The sequence below is a fragment of the Carassius carassius genome, chromosome 10, assembly GCF_963082965.1.
Source record: "Carassius carassius chromosome 10, fCarCar2.1, whole genome shotgun sequence".
NCBI lineage: Eukaryota > Metazoa > Chordata > Actinopteri > Cypriniformes > Cyprinidae > Carassius > Carassius carassius.
Window position 1 is genome coordinate 4639662 of NC_081764.1, and position 23385 is coordinate 4663046.

Sequence of the window (23385 nt, forward strand, 5' to 3'; positions counted from 1 at the left end):
AGTATGACTCAAGTTCAGTCATTGAGTCGGGAAACTAACGTCTGGAAACATTTCCACATGGAATAAATTAGAGAAAAGTCTCCAAGGATTTAGTCTGGACTTCTCATAACACCGCTTCACCAATTAAACGAGCTAAAATCGGTTTCTTGAATAGTTATGTTTCAGCACAAAAGCAGTTGTGACACACTTCCTGGAAATTACTCATGACAGCTCACTATAAACGTGTTCCTCATTTTATCTTACAAAATAAAATAAATAAAATAAAAAAAGAAGAAAAACGATTAGTCGTTTTTTGAGGGTCTATGCATTTATAAGAATACAAGAGCTCCACCTAGTGGCCAAAATGACCTGCCCTCAGACGCAGGAAAAGGTTTTCTTTCACAGTCGGGTCTTTGTTCTGAGGAGATAATTTTGGAAAATTGTCAGTGGATCAGTCACATGAAATAATTAATACACAGCAAAAAGTCTGCCTACTTACAGACCTTTAATTCAGAACAAGTTCATCCTCAGGAAATGGCTCTGTGTTCTCAATCATATTAGTGTATTACTAACAAATAACGTGCCGAACACACTACATAATGCACATTTTGTTTGAAACGCATTATGCAACAGAAAATTTCAAACAATTGTATGTTACTTCTTGTCATATGACCCAGTTACGTTGCTTGTGTAATTTAATAATGAATCATCAAGAAAAAAAGTTGTTTTGCATTTTAAGTCCAACTTTATCACAATTTCTTGGCAATTCAGAATGTGCAAAGGAGATTATCAGAATCGTGGTTCATATTGATTTCAGTTCATTATAAATCAAGCCCAGAGCATTGCATTGTGGGATACAGTAAAGTACTGCATATTTTGGTGATTTAATACACTACAATTACGCATAGACTTACAAAATAAAAGTCTCGGAAATAAAGAGCCTAATTTTACATTTTTCAATAAAAACTAAGCACTTAAGATCAGATTTATAAAATCAGGCAAGAATTCTAATAATCTTGATTGATAGCATCGCTGTTGTGCATTGCCTCTGTTTTCGAGATCCGAATTTAGGATGCAATTCAAGAGTTACAAGAAAACACACACTGAATTTCAGTGTTACATTTATTTCTCATTTTAAGAACTGCTTTGAACAATCAAAATATAAATAATTTTTTCCCATACATAAAACAAACCGCCAACAACACATGACGAAAACTCTCTCATACACCCATCTGCAAACACACACACACACGCGCACACTTGCAAAACACACACACCCCAGCCCCTGAATTTAGAGTTAAAGGTGCAATACGAAAAAACAAACGACATCTGTACAGACTGCAGTCTCTGTGTTTCAGTATCTAGTTTGTGTCTTTTCCAGTTTGACAAAGGCTGCTGCTTCAGATTCTTCTCTAGGGACCCAAACTCATTCAAACGACTGTTAAAACTGCTGGTTTATTAGTCTGCCAAACTCTGACAGTGTATGACAGGCAGGAAAACACTGGTTTTGTGATCAGGTAAGAATACAATTTTTAAATAAACCATTCATGAAGATCAAATAAAGGCCAAAATCTCAGAAATCAGATTTCTTTTTTGTAGGGGGTAATCAATTGTTGCATCAGCGTGCCGCTAATGCGAGCGTTCATAGTCAGCCAGTGTCTTAGTCACAGGTCCTTGTGCGGTTCCTGTGCTTGCTTGCGAGGGGCCCGTGTCAACGGATACTGCTCTGTGGCCACAACAGGAAACAGTCCGGGGCTTTCATTGTGGCATCTTCCCTTTAAAAACACAGAAGTTTCCAGACACAGTCATGCACACAGTGTCCCTGTGGTGCTAGGATGCTTTACCCAGCTCGATCTTCTTCTGTATGGCTCTTGCTGAGTGGTATATCAAAGAATCGATGAGTCCAGCAACTGCAGAAACAGGAGAGATGAGGACTAAGTGTGCACATCTACAGGTAGACCATGCATGTTGCATTCACATTTTGTACTTGGTAAAGCCATCAAAACAATGAAATGACACAAAGATTATTAAGTGATATAAATACTAATAATAAATTGTACTATTGCTTAGGATTTTTACAATAATAAAAATAAAACCTAAATCACGATATGGTTATAAAGCGACCGTCAAATTGCTGAATTTAATTAAATAAATGAGACACAATTTTGTATTTTTGTCACTATTATAGCATTGCACAGTAAAATAAATTGTTTATATTTTTAAGAACTTGATTTTTTTATAATTTTACAGTGATGTATTAAAATAACAATTTATCTTATTTAATAATTATATGTAGTATTAATAATAATTATTACTATTAAACAAAATAATTAAAACAATTAGAAATATTATTACAATAATAGTCATATTACAATCACAAAATGTTTAAACCATAACGTGCAGCCCTACAAACAAGCACAGCAAATCAGAATCTTTAAAAAGAATGCATAAAAAATATCTTCTTCAATAATAATAATAATAATAATAATAAATATAGAAAGTAAAGAGCTTTTTGTGAAGTGCACACACACTATGCTTCTCTCAAATAACCTCATGATGTTTTTAAAAAGAATCGAAGGTGTTCACATGCATGCTGGACACTTGTTGACTGATTTTCCTTCATGCTTTGGGTCTAAAAGACTAATCTTTGGCATTTAAACTTAAGTCTGTAGATCAAAAGGGTTTTTAAGATCATGAGAAACGAATTGAGTAAAGCATGTGGAAACTTGTGACTGTGCCTTTCTGAATGTTACAGTTGCTCTTTGCTGCTAAACTGGAAACAGTTTTCTGGATTTTACACACTTCACATGAACATGATGTGCACAGGGACAGTTCTGAGCATATAAATGTTCAAAATGCCACAGTATAAAGAAGCATTAAAAGGCGGTTTAAAGTCTACATGCTTTCGTTCTGCACACACGGTGGATGTCTGTGGAAACCACTCAAGCACAAAACACCAAATGAAATCTGACCTGTAAAAACACCTCCTATAATAGCACAGACTCCTGTTAGGAAATGAGTGAAAGACCTGCAGATGAAAACACATGAAAAATAGATCTAAATCATTCAACTCACATGACATTAATCTGTTTCTTTCAATCAAAGTGAACTGAGTGTATGTTATGTGATTAAATGAGAAGTTAACAACTAAAACAGTTCATTTACTGAGACATACCTTTGCTTCTCTGTGAATTTGACCATCATGGGAGACAGTTCATAAAGAACAAACACACCAGGTAAACCCTGATCTCCAATCAGCCCGTTGGCTACTTTCTCATGTCTCGTTACTGAAAACTGGTTTGTTTTAACAACCTAAAGTAAAGTACAAAAGCATGCTTTCTATTATCCCTCGCTTTATCAACACATCTAAACAAATCAAAGACAATAACTGAAGCATCCTAAAGAGTTAAAAGATTACCATGACAACCCTAATTTGTAGCTATACAGTTGTTACTACTTCAGTTATTGTCAGTGCTGTAAAACCTTATTTATATATCGTCATAGTTAGCCTTTTAACACTGATTAACAAATTTTGTGTGTTCTGTTTTTAACCCCTTTGTTTTCTCATAGCTCAGCTCTCTTACCTCTCCATCTCCTTTAACATATATCGTTGGCACAATTTTCACAAAATACTGGTACATCATTGATGCTGTAAAATGCAAAAAGAGTGCAGAAGTCAATCTTACATACAGGATCTCAACATTTTGTGTCAGCTGAACTTTTATTTCTAAGTAATACCTTAAACTCCTGATGCACTAACAACAAAAACAATATGCTGGTATAACAAGGTTTTTGTTTTTTTTACATATCAATGCCATGTGTTTATATTTTTGTTCTAATCTTTATATTATGATAGGGAATATATCCAAAAATAGCCTTTTGTGTAAGAGATTATAGAAGTACATTTCCACCATCCACCATTAGGGGGCGCGAATCTCCGGTTTAAAGACGTGATTGGTTCTACCACTAGACGGCGCTGCAGCGCTTCAGAATCTTACAATCTCCGCTTGTGCTTTTTTTAACACCACCCACTTCCTCTCAAGTAATGGCGTCCGTGTGAAGCAGTCCTGTAGCAAACATTGGACAATTTCTCAAAAAACGAACTAACCGAAGAACTTATATTGCGATTTAAACAAGGTAAGCGTACTGTCTTCATATATTTTTTTCGAAACTTTTAGCGTTGCGAACATTACAGTGCTCCGCGGAGCCAAAGACCTTGAGGACATTTAATTACGACTCACGTGCAATACGTTTTGCTCCTATTCGTTTTAGCTTAACCGCAACATTTATGTAAACCTCCTAGATAAACCAATTTCATGCTTAAATACATTCCCTTATATAACACGCATGTATGTGGTTTATCAGTAAAAACCTAGTGAGCTACCTAACGTTACAGCAGTTGCAAGCAACCTTTTTATTGTTTCGACACGCGCCTATGTAGAACAAAAATTGTAAGCTTTCAATTAAAGAAATATATATGTATGTGTGTGTGTGTGTGTATATATATATATATATATATATATATATATATATATATATATATATATATATATACACAGTATATATTTACTGAAGTATTTACATTTGCATGTTACTAAAACAATAAAAGACAAGCTAAGACAAAATATTTTCCTCTTTCCAGATGCCGGTGACCGTAGGACCGTATGGACAGACGCAGCCCAGCTGCTTTGACCGAGTCAAGATGGGCTTTATGATGGGTTTTACTGTGGGCATGGCTGCAGGTGCCATGTTCGGAACGTTCTCCTGTCTCAGGTGTGAACAACCGCTCTCACTTTTAGGATTATTTATGATATATAGTGGTACTTTTTTAACCGAGACGATTATGTTTCATCCAGGATCGGCATGAGGGGTCGAGAGTTGATGGGCGGAGTTGGGAAGATGATGTTGCAAAGCGGTGGCACGTTTGGAACCTTCATGTCCATTGGGATGGGCATCCGCTGCTGAGATCACACTAATGCCACTTCTACAATTATAGAACTTTGAAGCATTTTTAGATTCATCCATTTGTTATCATACCCACATTCAAGGACACAGGTGTCAATAAAGACGGATTAAAAAGAATCAAATCTTGGGCTCAGTCTAAGATCTAATTGTTGATGGTTGCTAGATTCTGACACTTTGAGGATAACTGTCGGATTGACCTTGAGCAGTGAGCTTTCTGTGGAGGGCTGACAATGAAATGACCACAGAGAAGTTAAAGAGGGGTTCTTTAGATTCTGGAAATCATGTTCTCTGGCATTCATGCTGATTTTTACTTGAAAGAAATTAAATGCACTTACCTTGAGGTGCTGCTACATTAGTACCATCTAAAGGATTGATAATTCCAGGGTAGTCTTTGCCGAATGAGAGATGTTTGATGAAGTGTGTCATGTTGATCTATGGTCGCACCAAACAAATTCTGTTAGGCCTAATATTTGTAGGAGATGGCAAATTTATCGTATTGAAAAGAGGAGAGGCAACTCACATTGTCTAGTCCAAAGCTCTGCAGATCATGAACTGAAAATAAAGGAATAAATGAAAAAAATTAATGTTTTTAAAGATGCACAATTTGTAAATGCATCTTAAAGGAATTTAATTAGCATATAAATCTTAACATTTCAAACAAAGGCAGAGCGTAGTATGTTAAGTGGTCACAGATGCACTCGCTGATGAGAATCATGACAAATTAACTAACGCTTTAAAGCCACTGCAGAGTCAAATCACAAACTGACTATTTGTTAAAGTCTAAATCTCTATATGTGCAGAGAAAAGCAGAATTACTGATGTAGTAACAAGGTAAATTCTAACTTGTCTTGCATAAAGATTTATTAAAATATAAAAGATCAACTTACTTTCCACAGCATGCACTGCAGAAAGAAGAGAAAATAGTCACTAAATGGGTTTTGTTTTTGGAAACCATGTTTTCAGAAGATTTTTTTTGACATCCACTGGCCCTTTAAGCTCATTCCAATGTTAGAGCAAAACGGTAATTGCCAAATTATCATCTCTTTTTTTTCTTCTTCTGAAGGGCTATTGAAATATTGATTGTCACTTGAATCCAAGGTCTGTAAAAGTGTATTAATGAGTACTGTATGTGCACTTCAGCCATTGGAAAAATAGCCTATGCAGGACCGAGGATAACTGGTGTTAGTTCTGTACCTTGTTACTTAGAAAGATTGTGAGCTTTGTGGTGGAAAAGCGTAGAAACCTTTTTATCCCCAAGTTAAAAACCCAAAAATAATTTCAATCATTAAAAGCTTTGATTTACAGCATCAATGGTCAACACAAGGTAATGAATGTGTAGAAGAATTCATACGATATTAAAGGCACACTTGCATGCACAATGACAGGATAAAAAAAAAAAACTGTTCATCAGCCCAGAAACAAAGCAACTGGTCAATATAAAAACTGACTTTGAGCTGATTTAAACTACAGACTCTCAGGTGCACGGACTGATGAACAGTTTTGAGAAAGTAGGCAGAAAAAAGCAAATATGCAAGACATGCATTGTGTATTTCTCTACATAAATACAAATTCAGATCTCAAAACATTTGTACAGCACTGAATGGCTCAATATGCACTTCTTTGCATACTAAGAAATTAAAGGCTACATGCAGACAAATCAAACGTTCAGGTCTGACACATACTGGCACAGGGGCTCGATGTAAAAGCAGTTTCAATTTGATGATAACATTAATAATAATCCAAATTTGTAACATAACACAAAAGGTCAAGTCCTTGATAAGTTAATGGGCTAAAACTAATAAACATGCCTCTGCATCAGACCTAAGAGCTTTGATTTGTGTTAGATTCATACTTAACAACTAAAACCAAGTCTTTACCATGTACATGAGACTGCTGGAAGCTCTTTCCAGGGGCAAAATGGAAATTTCCTGCCACCTGGAGAAAGATATAGGAAATAATGTGATAAAAAAAAATAAAAAAAACTAAATCTATAGAATGTACTTGAACCAAATAAATACAGTGAATCAGACATCAGATCACGGGGCTGCATGTTACCTTATTGACCTCCAGAAAGCCATAGACTTGACATCCTTCATTCTTCTGTTCCTGCATCTTCTGGCTGAAGCCCTCTCTCTTACACTGCTCAATGGTGTCAGGGTTCTTAAACGCCCAGCCACGCCTCCGGTACGCCTCCCGCACATCATCACAGTTATTGCAACACCTGCAGAACAACCAGTTGGTGTATTAAATCACATCTTAAACTGGACATATATGCACCTAATATTAACATCAGGCACTGATCAAAAGCAGTTTTTATTACTGTCATATAAAACTAAACTATATAAAAAAAAGTAACTTAAATTAAAACTGAAATAATATGAAATATAAATAAAAAACTTGAATGAACTAAATGAAATAAAAAATAAACCTAAATACAAATAACAAAATTATTAGACTAATTAAAAACCAATTCAAATTGTTAATTAATACTGATTGTATAAACACAATAAGACAATAACGGATTGCCATTTACACTTTGCATTAAAATGTCTTAAATTCCTTTTTTACAGGAAACATTAAAGTTTACAATGCAAATGTGTATGTACAGTCGTGGCAAAAAGTTTAGAGAATTACATAAATATTAGTTTTCAAAAAGTTTGCTGCTAAACTGCTTTTAGATCTTTGTTTCAGTTGTTTCTGTGATGTACTGAAATATAATTACAAGCAATTCATACGTTTCAAAGGCTTTTATCGACAATTACATGACATTTATGCAAAGAGTCAGTATTTGCAGTGTTGGCCCTTCTTTTTCAGGACCTCTGCAATTCGACTGGGCATGCTCTCAATCAACTTCTGGGCCAAATCCTGACTGATAGCAACCCATTCTTTCATAATCACTTCTTGGAGTTTGTCAGAATTAGTGGGTTTTTGTTTGTCCACCCGCCTCTTGAGGATTGACCACAAGTTCTCAATGGGATTAAGATCTGGGGAGTTTCCAGGCCATGGACCCAAAATTTCAACATTCTGGTCCCCGAGTCACTTAGTTATCACTTTTGCCTTATGGCACGGTGCTCCATCGTGCTGGAAAATGCATTGTTCTTCACCAAACTGCTGTTGGATTGTTAGAAGAAGTTGCTGTTGGAGGGTGTTTTGGTACCATTCTTTATTCATGGCTGTGTTTTTGGGCAGAATTGTGAGTGAGCCCACTCCCTTGAATGAGAAGCAACCCCACACATGAATGGTGTCAGGATGCTTTACTGTTGGCGTGACACAGGACTGATGGTAGCGCTCATCTTTTCTTCTCTGGACAAACCTTTTTCCAGATGCCCCAAACAATCGGAAAGGAGCTTCATCGGAGAAAAGTAGCCACAATATCCTTGCCTGTGAAGCCATTTTTATGCAACGGAATGATGGCTGCACGCGTTTCTTTGCAGGTCACCATGGTTAACAATGGAAGAACAATGATTTCAAGCATCACCCTCCTTTTAACATGTCAAGTCTGCCATTCTAACCCAATTTAGCCTGACATAATGATCTCCAGCCTTGTGCTCGTCAACATTCTCACCTGAGTTAACAAGACGATTACTGAAATGATCTCAGCAGGTCCTTTAATGACAGCAATGAAATGCAGTGGAAAGGTTTTTTTGGGATTAAGTTAATTTTCATGGCAAAGAAGGACTATGCAATTCATCTGATCACTCTTCATAACATTCTGGAGTATATGCAAATTGCTATTATAAAAACTTAAGCAGCAACTTTTCCAATTTCCAATATTTATGTAATTCTCAAAACTTTTGGCCATGACTGTACATTTTATTGGTTGACTGACAAATTGAACATAGTAAGTGTGAATCCAGAGGCCCTGGAGGACTTTTAAACTTCTAATTAATGTCTTCCACTTTCATTCAGCCAGGTGGTTATGAATTCGAGAAATTCTGACTATGTAAGCACCTGTCGATTTACCGGATCTTTAAAATAACTTTCACAACTGGTTTCATGCCAGCAGACAGACCGGTTCTACCAGCACCTTTCCCATCAGAAACTCTCTTTTTCTCTGTTTGTGGCGGTGGAAAACTCACTTTAAATCCTCTGTCTCAGCTCCATAACAGCTCTCGCAGCGGTCAGGATCCAGCTTACTGGTGTCAAACACCCCTTCCTCCTCCTTCCCCATATCTGCACAGAAAACAGAAAAGACAAGTCAAATCAAAGCATATATTCAAAAAATCTGTGATCTGTATATTAATTGCACACTTTTGTTTAAAGTTTTCATTATTTAGATTTTATTTTAGATATTGGATTTCATTTTAGAATTTAATTATTTTGTTTACAAAAATCACAAAGGGCGCAAACCAAGCGACATAAAAGTATCTTTTTTTTTACTTTCATTTATAAATGAACTATTCCTGTATTTATTTTAAGTATGTGTGAAAAGATTTAAATATAGCTTGAAGATTGCATTAATACATTTAAAGTTTCATGTGGAATCATTTACTCTTTCAGTAACGATGTACTGTACGTTTTTCAGTAGTACATCAGAAAACAAGAGCATCACTTACTATGACGATACTGACCGTGTTTTTCAGCCTCTGCTGTGACTGGCTGGCCATCTTTGTCGAGCCTCTGTTTAAACAAGTTATGCTCCACGTCTAGCTGCTGTTCCCCTGCTACATCCATGGCATCAATGCTCAGATCTAAGAAAACAAAATCACAAACGTTTAAACAATTCAACAACCAGCGCGGCCAGAGAAAATAACTTCAAACAGCTGGAGCAAATACCAGGATTTTACCATTGTCTGTTAGGTAATAAAGTGTCAGATTTATGACATGGATATGTGCTTGACACTTTCAGGTCCTTCGGAATCAAACATTTCACAGTATAGCGCCTTCTTTCATTTTACAACTTCTTAATCAAGCGCAGTTCAAAGGATCATTTTCTACTTTCTTTGATTTGCTTATATGGTTTTATAGTGTATTACGAACAACACAACAGTAATTTTTATCTACAGGTAATGCAAAACATAAATCGGAACAACGTGTTTACTTACAGGCACAAGGCATATGTGGAAATATAACATCAATGTTGATTCTTAGTTTGTCTCCTCTGGAAGTGTCTACAAATAGTTCAGGATGGACCTGAGAGATGACATCAAAGCCAGAACATATCAAACTTTTATGAACAGCTCTAAAAACGCACAATAGTACTATTATTAAGAAAATAAAATCTACATACACAGTCACTACAGCCTCACAGATGTCATGAGATTGAGATTATATATATATATATATAAAGTATATATATATATATATATATATATATATATATATATATATATATATATATATAAAATGCACAACAAGGTGGTGTGAAGTCATTCACTCACCTCTTTAGTGAGATAATACTGCAGTTCTGAGAAGAACAGAATCAGCATAATAAGTCCACTGATGATGGTCACTACAAAGTGAACGAAGAACATGTGAATTAGAAACAACTTCTTAAAGACTGAGCTAACGTACATGTCATTAAAATCATGACTCTTTATCTCATACAGCTCTGGATTTATGCGTCCCAGTGACCATTTCCATTCACACTATGTTCATTTTTGTGTCATTTCAATATGTAATTATATGTGAATATTTGAAGACTTTATGTTAATCAGCTTGTTCAGCACTGCTTTCTCCCCACGAGTCTGTGTGTATGAATGGCGCTCAGCAATTCTGCGGCTCTCGGTGGATATGTATCACTCACCCGTGGCTCCTCCACATGTTTTGATCCTAAAGTCCTCTAGAGTTTTCGGATAAGCGTCAAACTGTTTAAGTTTATTTAACGCATCCATTCTCCCTCTCGTACGGCGGTAACGCTAGCCGTCACTTCGAGTTCCAGTGACCCATTTCCGGTACACCAAGGAAGTGATGGAATCCTCTCAGCCAATCAGATTCCACCACGTGGCTGGAGCGTCCCAGAGCCATAGAGCGTCCCTGCTGGGTTTCCACCCTCTAGCGGTAAATTTCTAGAGGGAATTTCTATTTTATTTTATTATTACTTATACCGGTAATTATAAAAACATTACTTTTATAAAATATATGTTTTATAACTGAACGTGGATTTTAGGACCTCTTTAACATACTATTTTTATATCAACTTTTACACACCCATTTAATTACAGATATATAAATATATATATATATATATATATATGCTCGATATTTGTAGTAAGATCAGCACAAAATATAACCATGCAACATTGCTTTAATTAAATGCATATATATTGAGATCAAATGAACATTTTGTGGTGTTTATTATTATCTTTTAAGTGTAATCAGTGTAATTTAAGTGTAATTTAATTTTGTTGTAATATTATTAATTTGCCCAAAATTACTTATTGACTGACCCTTAAAGATATTAGTAGAAAATAATAAAAAATAAAATAAAAATGTTCATCTATGATGCATCAAAACCTTCAGGAAATCCCAGAAAACTGCTTTTCGATAAGCAGTTGATTTCACAACATTTTATACACATCTAAACTACCCGCATCTGTACTTAAAAAGGTCCAAAGCTGGGATGTTAAATATTGCTTTACATCTGATAATACTGTCATTTTTGATGACTGGCCTTAGTATTTCCTCATTTTTAGGTTGCTTTGGATTAAAAAAAAAAAATGAAAAAACTGAAAGAATCAGATCACAAACTGCCAGACTGGTTATAAGAGGGCATAAGGATATACTGCTTTTATTAAATATTTACACAACAAAGTGTAGAGAGCCTACTGCAAGTACAGATCTCACAACGTACAAGAAGGTTGCAAATGTAGTTTTGATTTTTCGCCCCTGAGCACACAACTTACAAACAACCACAAATAATTCATTGGGATAATATTTATTTTACAGTAAAACATCACAAAGGTTGTCTCAGGTCCCACTCCCCAAGTCATTCAGGAGCAAGGACACCTATCTGATACAATGCCCAGCGTTTATTGATGATAGCAACCTTATCTTGAAGCATTGTGCATTCTGAAAAAGATCGTACAATCGTGAATCAAGTTTTCACTTTGTGTCAAGGCCTGGATAAGGCAGCAGTTTGGCTTTATTTGGGAGGCCTGTAGGCGATCTTTCTGCTCTTCATCACAGACCACCTGTGTCTCTTAAGGTAGTAGACCAGGGGAACAAGTATGGAGGCGCCCATCAAAATCTGCAGAGAATCAGAGAAAAACAATAAGCACTATTTTTAAGTTATTGTGCTTTAATAAGGACAAATGTAGAGATGCACCATCTCTTCATGCATGTTTTGCTCTTCTGTTGTGGGCATTTAGTATTGAACTTAGTATTGAAATTTTCCACCAACATCTGAAAAATATAACTAGTAGGGATAGAAAAAGGAAAATACATGCCTTCAGTCCCATACGTTTACGTTGGTCATGTTCAGGCTCGGCTGCCCACCTCAGGAAAGTACAGACATCTTTAGCAACCTGGCTCATGGTGGCAGGGGTTCCTATGCAGGAGAAGAGAGTTATTAATAAACTCTGACCTACGCATATAGTACTTAATATGATATTCCATGTCCATTAGTTGTAATACCTCATAAATGCATTTAATCCAATAGACGCTCTCATTTATATTCAGCCACTTAACTTTCTAAATGGCTAATTTATATGAAACTCAAATCAGGAGGAATGATTTAGAGTCTTTATATGGCAGAATTTAATTATAGTCAAAAAGTATAACCCATGAGTAAAATACACCATTAATGAGAGTGCCACTGTTGGGCTGACAAATCTTATTATTAAAGTGAGTGAGTGAAGTGAAGTGAAGTGACATTCAGCCAAGTATGGTGACCCATACTCAGAATTTGTGCTCTGCATTTAACCCATCCGAAATGCACACACACAGAGCAGTGAACACACACACACACACACTGTGAGCACACACCCGGAGCAGTGGGCAGCCATTTATGCTGCGGCGCCCGGGGAGCAGTTGGGGGTTCGATGCCTTGCTCAAGGGCACCTAAGTCGTGGTATTGAAGGTGGAGAGAGAACTGTACATGCACTCCCCCCACCCACAATTCCTGCCGGCCCGGGACTCGAACTCACAACCTTTCGATTGGGAGTCCGACTCTCTAACCATTAGGCCACGACTTCCCTAAATATATTCCCTTCATTCCACCAAAATGAACTAAACACATTAAAAATAGAATGCACAATGTTTAGAAAAAAAAGAAAGAAATGAATTGAAATGGGTTTTAATCATAAAACTCACCATCATCATACTCGAGCACTTCATTGTAAATGGGAGGTGCCATACCAATAGCCTGGCCAGGGAAATAAGGGTTGTAATACAGGCCCTCCCTCACAGACACACCAGCTGGAGGATCACAGTAACCCGTCAGGAGAGAGAACACGTAATCTTCCCCTCCGTGCCTGAGCGAGAGAGAAAAAGAGAGTTTATAACTATAAGATCATGTATGACGAAAAACAAAAGTGTGGTAATGATAATATTGAGATTAATCTATCCTAATTATAAAAAAATATATATATTAATTGCTTGCAGTATAACCACAAAAGAGGCTTTTTTTTGTTAAGAGTAAAATAATGACTTTATAATAATAATAATTCATTACATTTATATAGCTCTTTTCTACTGTTCTAAGAACTCAAAGCAATCTGCATTGTCAGGGGGAGTCTCCTCGTCCACCACCAGTGTGCAGCATCCACCAGGACAATGCACCAGCAGCCACAGTGCACCAGAACGCCCACCACACACCCGCTTACTGGTGAAGAGGAGACAGTGATGAAGCCAATCAGTAGATATGGGGATTGTTACGAGGACATGATGGTCAGAGGCCAATGGGTGAATCTGGCCCGGAGGCCGAGGTCACACCTCTACTCTTTTCGAAAGACATCCTGGAATTTTTAATGACCACAGAGAGTCAGGACCTCAATTTAACGTCTCATCCGAAGGACGGTGCTTTCTGACAGTATAGTGTCTCCGTCACTACACTGGGGTGTAAGGACCAACACAGACCTCAGGGTGAGCACCCCCTGCTGGCCTCACTAGCACCTCTTCCAACAGCAACCTAGTTTCCCCAGGAGGTCTCCCATCCAGGAACTGACCAGGCTCAACCCTGCTTAGCTTCAGTGGGCAACAAGTCTAGGGCTGCAGGGTGATATGGCTGCTTTATGGCTTACTTTAGCACCTGACCAAAATTAATGAATTACCTGGCACTGACAATATAGCTGAGGTCAGGGGGCAGAGCACCGTTGTTAGCAGCACGGGCGGCCTCAGGGTTTGCATAGGGTTTGGGGAAGTAATCTGAGAGTTTTCCAGGACGGGTGAACATCTCTCCAGTGTCATCAGGACCATCCACAACTTCAATCTGCATAGCAGAATATTAACATTACAGACAAAGCACACAGTCCTTATGGATTCTTATATACGTGTAAAATATATTAAAGGGGTATTAAGCTCTTTTACAAAGTCTTGATTTTGTTTTGGGGGTGTACTAGAGCAGGCTCTCATACTAAGTAGTTTGCGAAAAACAATATTTTTCACATATTTTACATTACAACACCTCTCTCCCAAGTCTGGCATGAACGGCTCGAATAGTTCCTGTATCAAATGAAGGCCCGCCTTTTGAAATGTGCTGTGATTGGTTAGCTGGGCCAGTCTGTGCAGTGATTGGTTAGCTAGGCCAGTGTGTGCAGTGATTGGTTAGCTGGGCCAGTGTGTGCTGTGATTGGTTAGCTGGGCCAGTGTGTTTTGTGATTGGTTAGCTGGGCCAGTGTGTGTTGTGATTGGTTAGCTGGGCCAGTGTGTGTTGTGATTGGTTAGCTGGGCCAGTGTGTGTTGTGATTGGTTACCTGGGCCAGTGTGTGTTGTGATTGGTTAGCTGGGCCAGTGTGTGTTGTGATTGGTTAGCTGGGCCAGTGTGTTTTGTGATTGGCTCCACTCTGCACCTGTCTGGAAATGTCATGTCCCTTCCCATAGCCGCCTGTGGACTTCAGTGTAAATACTAAAAATAAACAAAATCACCTCAATATGAGCGTGATTTTAAACTCAAATGAATGTAGCCACTAAGTTTGTCTGTCTTGGGAAAGCTAGTGTGTCTCCACCTTAGTGATAACACTCGTTGCCTTCTCTAGTGCAGCTCAACCAGGTCTCATCCTATTCGTCAGTATTTGGGACATCACAAACCCCGGAAAATATGCGTTGTAGTCCAAATGAGTTGTTCGTTGTAGTTATTGAAAAGTAACTTTGCAGATCTTTTTTTATGGTCTAACAGCAACATTACAGACTGACTAAAGTTGAAAAAGTGAACAAGCATAATAGCACCCCTTTAAGTTAACCTTCGCATTACCAAGACACTCTGACCCTACACTGTTTATGTAAAAAAAAAAAGTTAGTCGGTGTAAAATCTGTCACCACAATTGCCAGGGTGTTGCTAAGTTGGTGGTTTTTATCATATTGCTTTGCCCTAACATGCACTACACTATCTAATTAAACACATCAGCGCAATTAGACAATTAAATTAAGTTGTGTCTGGGTTAACATCATATGAAATCTGACCTCTTCAGCAAGAGTCTTGACCTCTGCCTCTGTGTGTGACACTCCCACCAAGTTACGGAAGGCCAAATACTCCATACTGTGACAGGCCGAGCACACCTGCTTATACACCTGATACCCACGCCGAATACTGAAAAACAGTTGTTTTTTAATGAAGCAGTTTATTGAAACTTTAGACAAAATCATCTCTACACTGGTTGAGTATTACATTTAATACATCAGGCTTTTATGGCTCATAATATTATACAGTGATAATATGGAGCTCATACCCGAGGAGGAAAAAACACCTTTTTATCAAAATTTTATTCAGAGGCCCAAAACAATGCAAGATTATTTTTAGTACATCATGACAGACTACATTCATAAAACACATGCATGCATGTTTAGTTTTATGATCAAAGATCTGTATTTTTTTTATTGTAGATGACAAAACATAATGTAATACAATGAAAAATGAGAGATGCAAATCAAAAACCTTGATGCATCACATTCAATATTGGTAATTTTACCATGATTTGTCTAAAAATGATATGTGAATAAAGAAGTATGCCTAAGTTACTTCCGTCCACTAAATGTTTTTAAAAATATTACTAACAGTATAAAAGTTACTATTACATTTGCTTCATAACAATCAAAAAATAATTCACATTTAACACGACCTGAAGTTGGACATCTTTACAATTATACTAAAACTACTTTTACTAGCTAAAAAAATTAAATAGGATCAACAGAAGGCATGTAGTAGATTGTATACAATAAGTTGATTACAAGGCCTTAGAAATGTGCATATTAAATATGATACAGCAGGCTGTAAAGGGTTAAGTCTGCTATCCTTTAAGGCCAAATAAATAAAACTTCTGGAAAAAAGTGCTTAAAAATGCTCAAATATTTTCTCCTGACTTAGTTTACATTTTGCTGTCTCATTAAGAACAATCTCAGTTCCCGTCTGATGTAAGAGTTCATGTTTGGCTGTAAAATTGTAGACGTCTAAAATGATCTGAAAACCTTTTTAAAAAGTCAATTATTGTGCAATTGGCGCCACAAGTTGTCATGCATAAAAGGCACACATCACCTTCGATATATTGTTACAACAACATTACCAGACACTTTGACCATCTTGTACTCCCTAGTAAGACAGTACTCTGATGTAGGCTGTGGTACCTGGAATGGTCGAGGGAGGACAGCAAGCCGTTGTGGCTCCAGGGGTATGACGGAGGGTGCAGCTCCAAATCAGAAGCCTTGACTGACTGCTGCAGCATCAGAGCCAGACCTGCTCCTCCTGTCGTCAGCACTCCAATCGTGGTCAGGGCTATCTTCTTTCTCTTCGGCAGGCTAGTGAATGACATGTTGGCCTACAAAAAAAAATTAAATAAAAATAAAGTGGTTAGTTAACTGATGGATAACTAATAATAAATGCAGCTGATTATTGCACAAACATGATGATCATCATCTTAACAAAGTCAAAGTCACCTTTATTTATATAGCGCTTTAAACAAAATACATTGCGTCAAAGCAACTGAACAACATTCATTAGGAAAACAGTGCACAGGAAGGGACAAATTATTATATTGCAATACAATGAGCAACTGAATTATTTCCATAATCATATACCAAGTTAAGGCACTACAAAGTAAAAGCAGTCCAAAAAATAAATAAATGAATAAAGTAAACTATTCCTCAAATAATGACAAAGATTAGCACCAATGAAGAACAGTCTGACCTTAAATGCCCATTAAAAGACATAACAAATACATATCTGTATTAACTTAAATTACAAATATGGAGGCCAAAGGTTTGGGACCCCATTAAAAATCTAAATTTAAACCTGTTAATTAAGTTTAAGGATTCTAAACAATTTAACACAAGAACCGTCACTATCACAGCAAGCTAATTTGTGACTTCTACCAAGTTAAATTCTTTGCGCAAATTACAGACAAATTAAAAAAATATTATCAGTAAGATTCTAAAATCATGCTACATGTCAAGTATCATCAGGTTGTACACAAACTTGAAGTTCATGCCAGCTCAAATGTTGCTGTCATTACAACAAGTACGAAGACATTATGACATTACTTATTCATATTCACTTTTCAATTCAGCAACTTAAAGAATTCTGAAAAAGCATCATATGCCAAACAAACAGAAATAGCTGTCATGCACTGTTAAATCTACGAGGATTTATAATAAGCCTTGGATGTCAAAGACTAATGATGTCTCCCAGGATAAACTCATGACAGCTCACATAAGATATTAGACTTCAAAGTGCTTTTTTAACACAAATATACATTTGAATTACAAAAAACGCAACTTATTAGACAGCTATTGTCTTATGACACTAATATAAAAGCAAACATATCATGATGCTAGTGTAATGAGAGCCACAACTGCTGTGACCTTGCTATAGTAATACACTGTAAGAGACGCCGGGTTTTGCCAATGAAAATAAAAGGCGTTTATTTGCATCCTTCACGCTCCAGAACGTGAAACTAAAGCTAATAAGAAAGAAAACACAATGTGTGTCCCTACCCGTGGAGTATGAATAGATTTGGATGTGTTGAGGAGGGTTCTCCCGGTGCCGAAGAACACGACCACACGGAGCGCCGCCATGATCTTGACACTGCGGTGAGAAAGACGCTTCCACCGGATGAGAACAATTCTTCCCCCTCCCTTCCCTGAAAATTACACAAGCTCTTAGAAATCTCACACATTATGCTATTAAACATCATATTTTATAATGACAGAGAATATATGTAATTTCATTAGAGAAAATTGTTTTTATTGTGTTCAAATGAAGAGGTTTTTTATTTTATAGTTAGATTGACGCGAGAGTGTTCTTTTGATATAGCGCCCACCTGAGGTTGGAGGTGTATTTAACAGCGTCGAAGAACAACGAAGAGCTCATCCAGTCCCTACAGCCTACCATGAATTGTGTCAATTAAAACTGATACAGTTTATTGGAATGCTTTGGTTTCTGATATTGCATGGAGAAAAGTTTAGCTGATTCAGAATACATGAAAGGAAATATAAGATGTAAAATATTTATATATATATATCAAAAATACAGAAAAAAATCTTGAATCTTGCAAAATGTTATTAGCTACAATATAAAATAATGGTTTCTCTTTTAATATCCTTTAAAATGTAATTTATTTCTGTGATGCAATGCTGAATTTCCATCAGCCATTACTCAAAGTGTCACATGATCCTTAAGAAATAATTTTACTATGACGATTTATTATTAGAATTATCAATGTTGGCAATTGCTAAATTGTGCTGCCAAACATTTTATTAATTAATTTATTTATTTTTTGAAACTGCAATATTTTTTCAGGATTCTTTGATGAATAAAAAGCTAAAATGAACAGCATTTATTCAAAATATATTTTTTTTCTGACAATATAAATATTTGCTATCACTTCTTAACAATTTAAAACATTCTTGCTGAATAAAATTTTAATTTCTTTCGAAAAAAGAAAGAATAAAAATGTACTGACCTCAAACTTTTACATGGTAGTGTATATTGTTAGAAAAGACTTCTATTTTAAATAAATACTCTTCTTTTTAACTTTTTATTCATCAAAGAATCCTGAAAAAAAGTATCACAGGTCCCAAAGAAAAAATATTAAGCAGAACAGCAATTTGCATCACTGATAATAAATCATTATATTAGAATGATTTCTGAAGGATCATGTGACAGTAAAGACTGGAGTAATGATGCTGAAAATTCAGCTTTGCAGGAATACATTAGATTTCAATGTATATGTATGTATAGGTATATAATGTTAATACTTTCTTAAAGAAATACAAAAAAAAAGATATTTATACAAAGTGTTCTTTTTGTAAACAATGGTTGTGTATACTTACTACAATCATTGGTAGGCTGCTAAAATAAAATTGTGTGGTTTGGCTTGGATTTTATTTTTAAACCCATGTAATTGCGCGTAAATTTCTGTAGATGGCAGCAGGTGTCCAGCTCCAGCCCTGAACAGTCAAAACGCACAGTAAATACAACTCTCTTGTATGATGTGTATCAGCTTCAGCCTCTTATTGTGTTCATACCATACTAATGAGTGTTATAATGCAGAATAAGCATTTGTTATGCTCATTTTAATGAAGTAATTTCTAAGGAAAAATTAACTGGGGCTTTTGTGGATCATGTTTATTAATGCAGCAGTACAAAACTGAGATTTATTCATACCATGCGCAGCTTCAGGACTCAGGAGTATCACCCGTCTCATAGCTCTTGTTTTTTAATGCATAAGAAAAGATACCAAATGTGCGAACGACATGCCAACTGCAATCTTGAGTCATATTTTACCAAAGAATCTATGAAGGACTTGTTTATTTTACAGTAGTTCATATTAAACAGATAGATTAGCCAAGGTGAAAATTAAAAAGACAGACAAAAGTTCTAAATAAAACAATCATTATCGCAGTATTTTTTTTAACAATAAAATACTATTTTAGCTTTTCAACTTCAAAATCTCATTTAATTAACTTTGTTACATGCAGTTTCTTTGTAATTAATTGTGAAATATAATAGAAAATTTTTTGACTGAAAATGAAAGCTTTAGCATAAGTTCTGCCAGGAAGACTCAATTGTTAGCGTCACCTATTACCTTCTCAATTGTCCAATCAGGTTCTAATGATAGAAGTATAAAAGAACCTGTGCTTACACTTGTCTGAGTTTGCAGATGCTGAACGCTTCACTCACCACCACCCACCCCTCCACCACCAAGATGGGCTCCTCCCTCATAAATAACAAGCTTCTTCTCTGCATCTCCCTTACCACCGCAGGATGTTCTTCCCCTCCAACCACCCCACCACCACCAGGAGGGTCCCTCCTAAAACCTCACGGGGGTCGGCTGCGCCCCTGCCTTCATCTTCAGGCAGGAAATACCGAATCCGTACCCTCGGACAGCTATTTACGGATGGGGCCTACGCCAAATACAACCGTATAGCTTGCTGGGTCATAAATAAATGGATAAATTGTTACAATATCTTCTCCGAGTCTTTCTGGTAGAAATGGTTTCTATTCTATTTTTTTTATCCAGTGAGGAAAAGAGTCATTGTTCATTTCATGTTCACACAACATGAGGGTGATTAAATGATGACAAAAATTAAATTAAACATAATCTATACTCATCAAGCATCAACTACAAGGCCATTAATTTATATTTTAGGCCCTTGACTGTATCCCCTTGCCCTTAACATGGTCCCAACAAATGCAACTGTTCTTACATGCCTTTGTAATATGGGACCATATCTCAGAAAGCCAAGCAGCAAAAGAGCCCTAAATTGGCCACCTTGGCAAGATAAGCCTGTGGAAAATTGAGCGTGTCCCACAGGACGGGAACGAGTCTGCAGAGAGCGGGTTCAATCAGGTACAGCAAACAAGAGCTTTCAGAGGCCAGGCATTGGAATTTTTATACAGCTTTATCTGATTGTTTGGAAAATAATAGAATTTTGATTTCTACTGACAATTTAGCAAAGGCTGTAAGCCCTGATATCACAATTTCAATTGAAACAGCCTTGTTACTGTGGTGGTAAAATTAAAGTATATCTCAGATCAAACATTATAAAACATGTATTTCATTGCAATAAAGCTCTTTAGTTATTTATGCTTCCATTAAAATGTAGAATACACTGTGTACCTGTGTCTGACCCACAAGCCTCTCTTGGGTAAGTCTAAACAGATGCTTTACCCTTGAAATCTCTCGAGGCCAGCCTTCAGTTTTGCTTGCTCTCAAACACTGGGTTAGAATGCTGCCTGCAGTCATAGTAAATGATAAAACCCGTCCCCATCCGCTCCCCAGGGGAGAAAGTTAAGGGACATCTGAAAGAAAGGCCATGTTTCTCTGAGATGGTGTGATATTAACTTCCCTTCAATAATAAATAAAGCTAAACATCTTCCTTTTTTTTGGCTTGCTCCAGATAAATCTTTCCCAAAGGAAGATTTTATTGCTCAGAGGTTATTCCTTCAAAGCTCAGGAGACTTGTTGGCACTTTCCACAAACTGGGTACAAAATAGGGCACAAAACACCTGAAAATTTATGTTAAAGTAATGTTTGTCTTTTATTAACAAATGTTTTGGAATGATGGTGCTAGGCCTTTAAATATATATATATATATATATATATATATATATATATATATATATATATATATATATTATAAGTCTAATAAAAAAGAAAGAAAGCAAACAGACAAAACAAAACATGAGAATGGTGTATTAAAAAAATTAGGAAATACCAAAGTGTTGGCTATTTGTAACGACTGGGTGAAGGAGTGGCAGGAAGCAAGTGCAAGATTAATGAGATTTAATGAAAACAATGCGACAATACAAAACTGAGACACAAATAACGCTGGGCGGAATGCACAGTCCAAGATGGTGGTGAGTAATGACGAATCCGGAAGGCGGAGGTGAGTTGGCAGCAGGAGAGGGTGACACAGGAACTGCGGGGAAGCGAGCCGAAGGTAAGTGGTGTTGCTTGGTGGTGGGTTGCATAGAGTGGACGGGGTTCCGGGGAGACACGGACATCCAATGCAGAAACACACAAGAAAGCAAGGCATAGGTTACAAACATGAAACAACGCTCTCACGAACACAAGACGCTAGACAAGCCAATATATAGGGATGAGTAATGAGTGAGAGCTGTTGCTGATGACAATTAACGGAGACACCCACAAACTAATCAGTGCTGACGCGTAACACACAGACTTCACCCACAAAGTGCTAAACCCAGAGATCATGGTTTACCAACTGTGACAATACCCCCCCCCCCCTCTAAGAACGCCTGCTGGAGTTCCCCTGAAGGGCTTACCTGCTGATTGTAATCATCAATAAGGGAGTGATCCAGTATGTCCCTAGCAGGTACCCAACTCCTCTCCTCAGGACCGGCAGGTACCCATCTCCTCTCCTCCGGACCGTAACCTTCCCAGTCCACCAAGTACTGGAATCCTCGTCCCCTCCGTCTCAAGTCCAGAATACGATTAACCGAATAGGTCGGTTCCCCATCTACGAGACGCGGCGGCGGGGGAACCGAGGTAGGCAGATTAATACGTGAATAAAACACGGGTTTAATTTTGGACACATGGAAGGCTGGATGTATCCTCCTGTACGCTGGAGGTAGTTTGAGGTGGACTGTCACCGGACTAATGATCTTGGTGACAGTAAACGGGCCAATGAATTTGGTAGCTAATTTGTTAGAAAAGGAACGAAGAGGAATATTGTTAGTAGAAAGCCACACTTTTTGACCCAGGACGTAAATGCCTTGGCCTTAGTGCGCTCCCTCATCCGGAGCAGAGTCTCGCAGGCTCTGGTCCAGGTGCGGTGGCACCTCTGGACAAATGCGTGAGCGGAGGGGACCGCGACTTCAGATTCCAGACTAGGAAAAGCTGGTGGACTGGTAACCTACGTTGCACTGAAAGGGAGAGAGGCCCGTGGCTGACACTGGTAATGAATTGTGAGCGTACTCCACCATAGAGAGTAGTTGGATCTAGGAAGAAGGATTTTTGGAGACCAAACATCGCAACGTTCTCTCTAAATCTTGGTTGGCTCGCTCAGACTGCACGTTACTCTGGGGATGATAACCCGAAGACAGACTAACCATCGCTCCTAGCAATTTACAAAATTCCTTCCAAAATCTGGATATGAATTGGGATCCCCTGTCAGAAACCACGTCTACCGGGAGGCCATGTAACCGAAAGACGTGATCTAGGACAGTGACCGCTGTCTCCTTGGCTGTAGGTAATTTGGGCAAGGGAATGAAATGTGCCGCCTTCGAGAACCGGTCCACTATGGTCAAAACAACCGTCATGCCATTAGAGGGCGGGAGGGCGGTAACAAAATCTAGTGCGATATGTGACCAGGGTCTCGAAGGGA

General features: G+C 37.4%; 3 protein-coding genes across 6 annotated transcripts; 1 reads left to right on the top strand and 2 right to left on the bottom strand.

The window, feature by feature from the left end:
* Window positions 1-1415: 1415 nt before the first annotated feature.
* ergic3 (ERGIC and golgi 3) lies at window positions 1416-10870 on the bottom strand. 4 transcript variants are annotated; one of them, XM_059559769.1, is made up of 14 exons: window positions 10691-10870; window positions 10326-10396; window positions 9990-10077; window positions 9501-9635; window positions 9024-9117; window positions 7000-7165; window positions 6822-6879; window positions 5832-5846; window positions 5465-5496; window positions 5280-5376; window positions 3564-3628; window positions 3155-3291; window positions 2952-3007; window positions 1416-1889 (listed from the first exon to the last, which is right to left on the bottom strand). In XM_059559769.1, exons 1-14 carry the CDS (start codon window positions 10776-10778, stop codon window positions 1810-1812), a joined length of 1182 nt encoding a protein of 393 aa, XP_059415752.1. In that variant the 5' UTR covers window positions 10779-10870; the 3' UTR covers window positions 1416-1809. The 4 variants fall into 4 exon arrangements, with proteins under 4 accessions (XP_059415752.1, XP_059415753.1, XP_059415754.1 ...); XM_059559770.1 differs by having other exon boundaries at window positions 9516-9635; window positions 10691-10868; XM_059559771.1 differs by lacking the exon at window positions 5832-5846.
* Window positions 3964-5066, top strand: LOC132151571 (reactive oxygen species modulator 1-like). The gene is made up of 3 exons (XM_059559774.1): window positions 3964-4116; window positions 4622-4752; window positions 4836-5066. The coding sequence occupies exons 2-3, from the start codon at window positions 4622-4624 to the stop codon at window positions 4942-4944; spliced, it is 240 nt and encodes a 79-aa protein (XP_059415757.1). The 5' UTR covers window positions 3964-4116; the 3' UTR covers window positions 4945-5066.
* A 935-nt stretch (window positions 10871-11805) lies between the features above and the next one.
* Window positions 11806-18186, bottom strand: LOC132151572 (cytochrome c1, heme protein, mitochondrial-like). Its single transcript, XM_059559775.1, has 7 exons — window positions 18028-18186; window positions 16663-16853; window positions 15505-15631; window positions 14157-14314; window positions 13198-13358; window positions 12333-12433; window positions 11806-12133 (listed from the first exon to the last, which is right to left on the bottom strand). Exons 1-7 carry the CDS (start codon window positions 18106-18108, stop codon window positions 12029-12031), a joined length of 924 nt encoding a protein of 307 aa, XP_059415758.1. The 5' UTR covers window positions 18109-18186; the 3' UTR covers window positions 11806-12028.
* Between the last annotated feature and the right edge of the window lie 5199 nt (window positions 18187-23385).

What these genes read in the sequence shown, in the direction of transcription:
- LOC132151571 (XM_059559774.1), top strand. Translation starts at nt 4,622, where the DNA reads ATGCCGGTGACCGTAGGACCGTATGGACAGACGCAGCCCAGCTGCTTT. An exon ending in GGAACGTTCTCCTGTCTCAG is followed by an intron (nt 4,753 to 4,835) that starts GTGTGAACAACC and finishes TGTTTCATCCAG; the next exon opens with GATCGGCATGAGGGGTCGAG.
- ergic3 (XM_059559769.1), bottom strand. Translation starts at nt 10,778, where the DNA reads ATGGATGCGTTAAATAAACTTAAACAGTTTGACGCTTATCCGAAAACT. An exon ending in AGAGCTTTGGACTAGACAAT is followed by an intron (nt 5,377 to 5,464) that starts GTGAGTTGCCTC and finishes GTGCGACCATAG; the next exon opens with ATCAACATGACACACTTCAT. An exon ending in TATAGGAGGTGTTTTTACAG is followed by an intron (nt 1,890 to 2,951) that starts GTCAGATTTCAT and finishes CTGTTTCTGCAG; the next exon opens with TTGCTGGACTCATCGATTCT.
- LOC132151572 (XM_059559775.1), bottom strand. Translation starts at nt 18,108, where the DNA reads ATGGCGGCGCTCCGTGTGGTCGTGTTCTTCGGCACCGGGAGAACCCTC. An exon ending in TCCTCCCTCGACCATTCCAG is followed by an intron (nt 15,632 to 16,662) that starts GTACCACAGCCT and finishes ACTGTTTTTCAG; the next exon opens with TATTCGGCGTGGGTATCAGG. An exon ending in TCAAGACTCTTGCTGAAGAG is followed by an intron (nt 14,315 to 15,504) that starts GTCAGATTTCAT and finishes TCTGCTATGCAG; the next exon opens with ATTGAAGTTGTGGATGGTCC.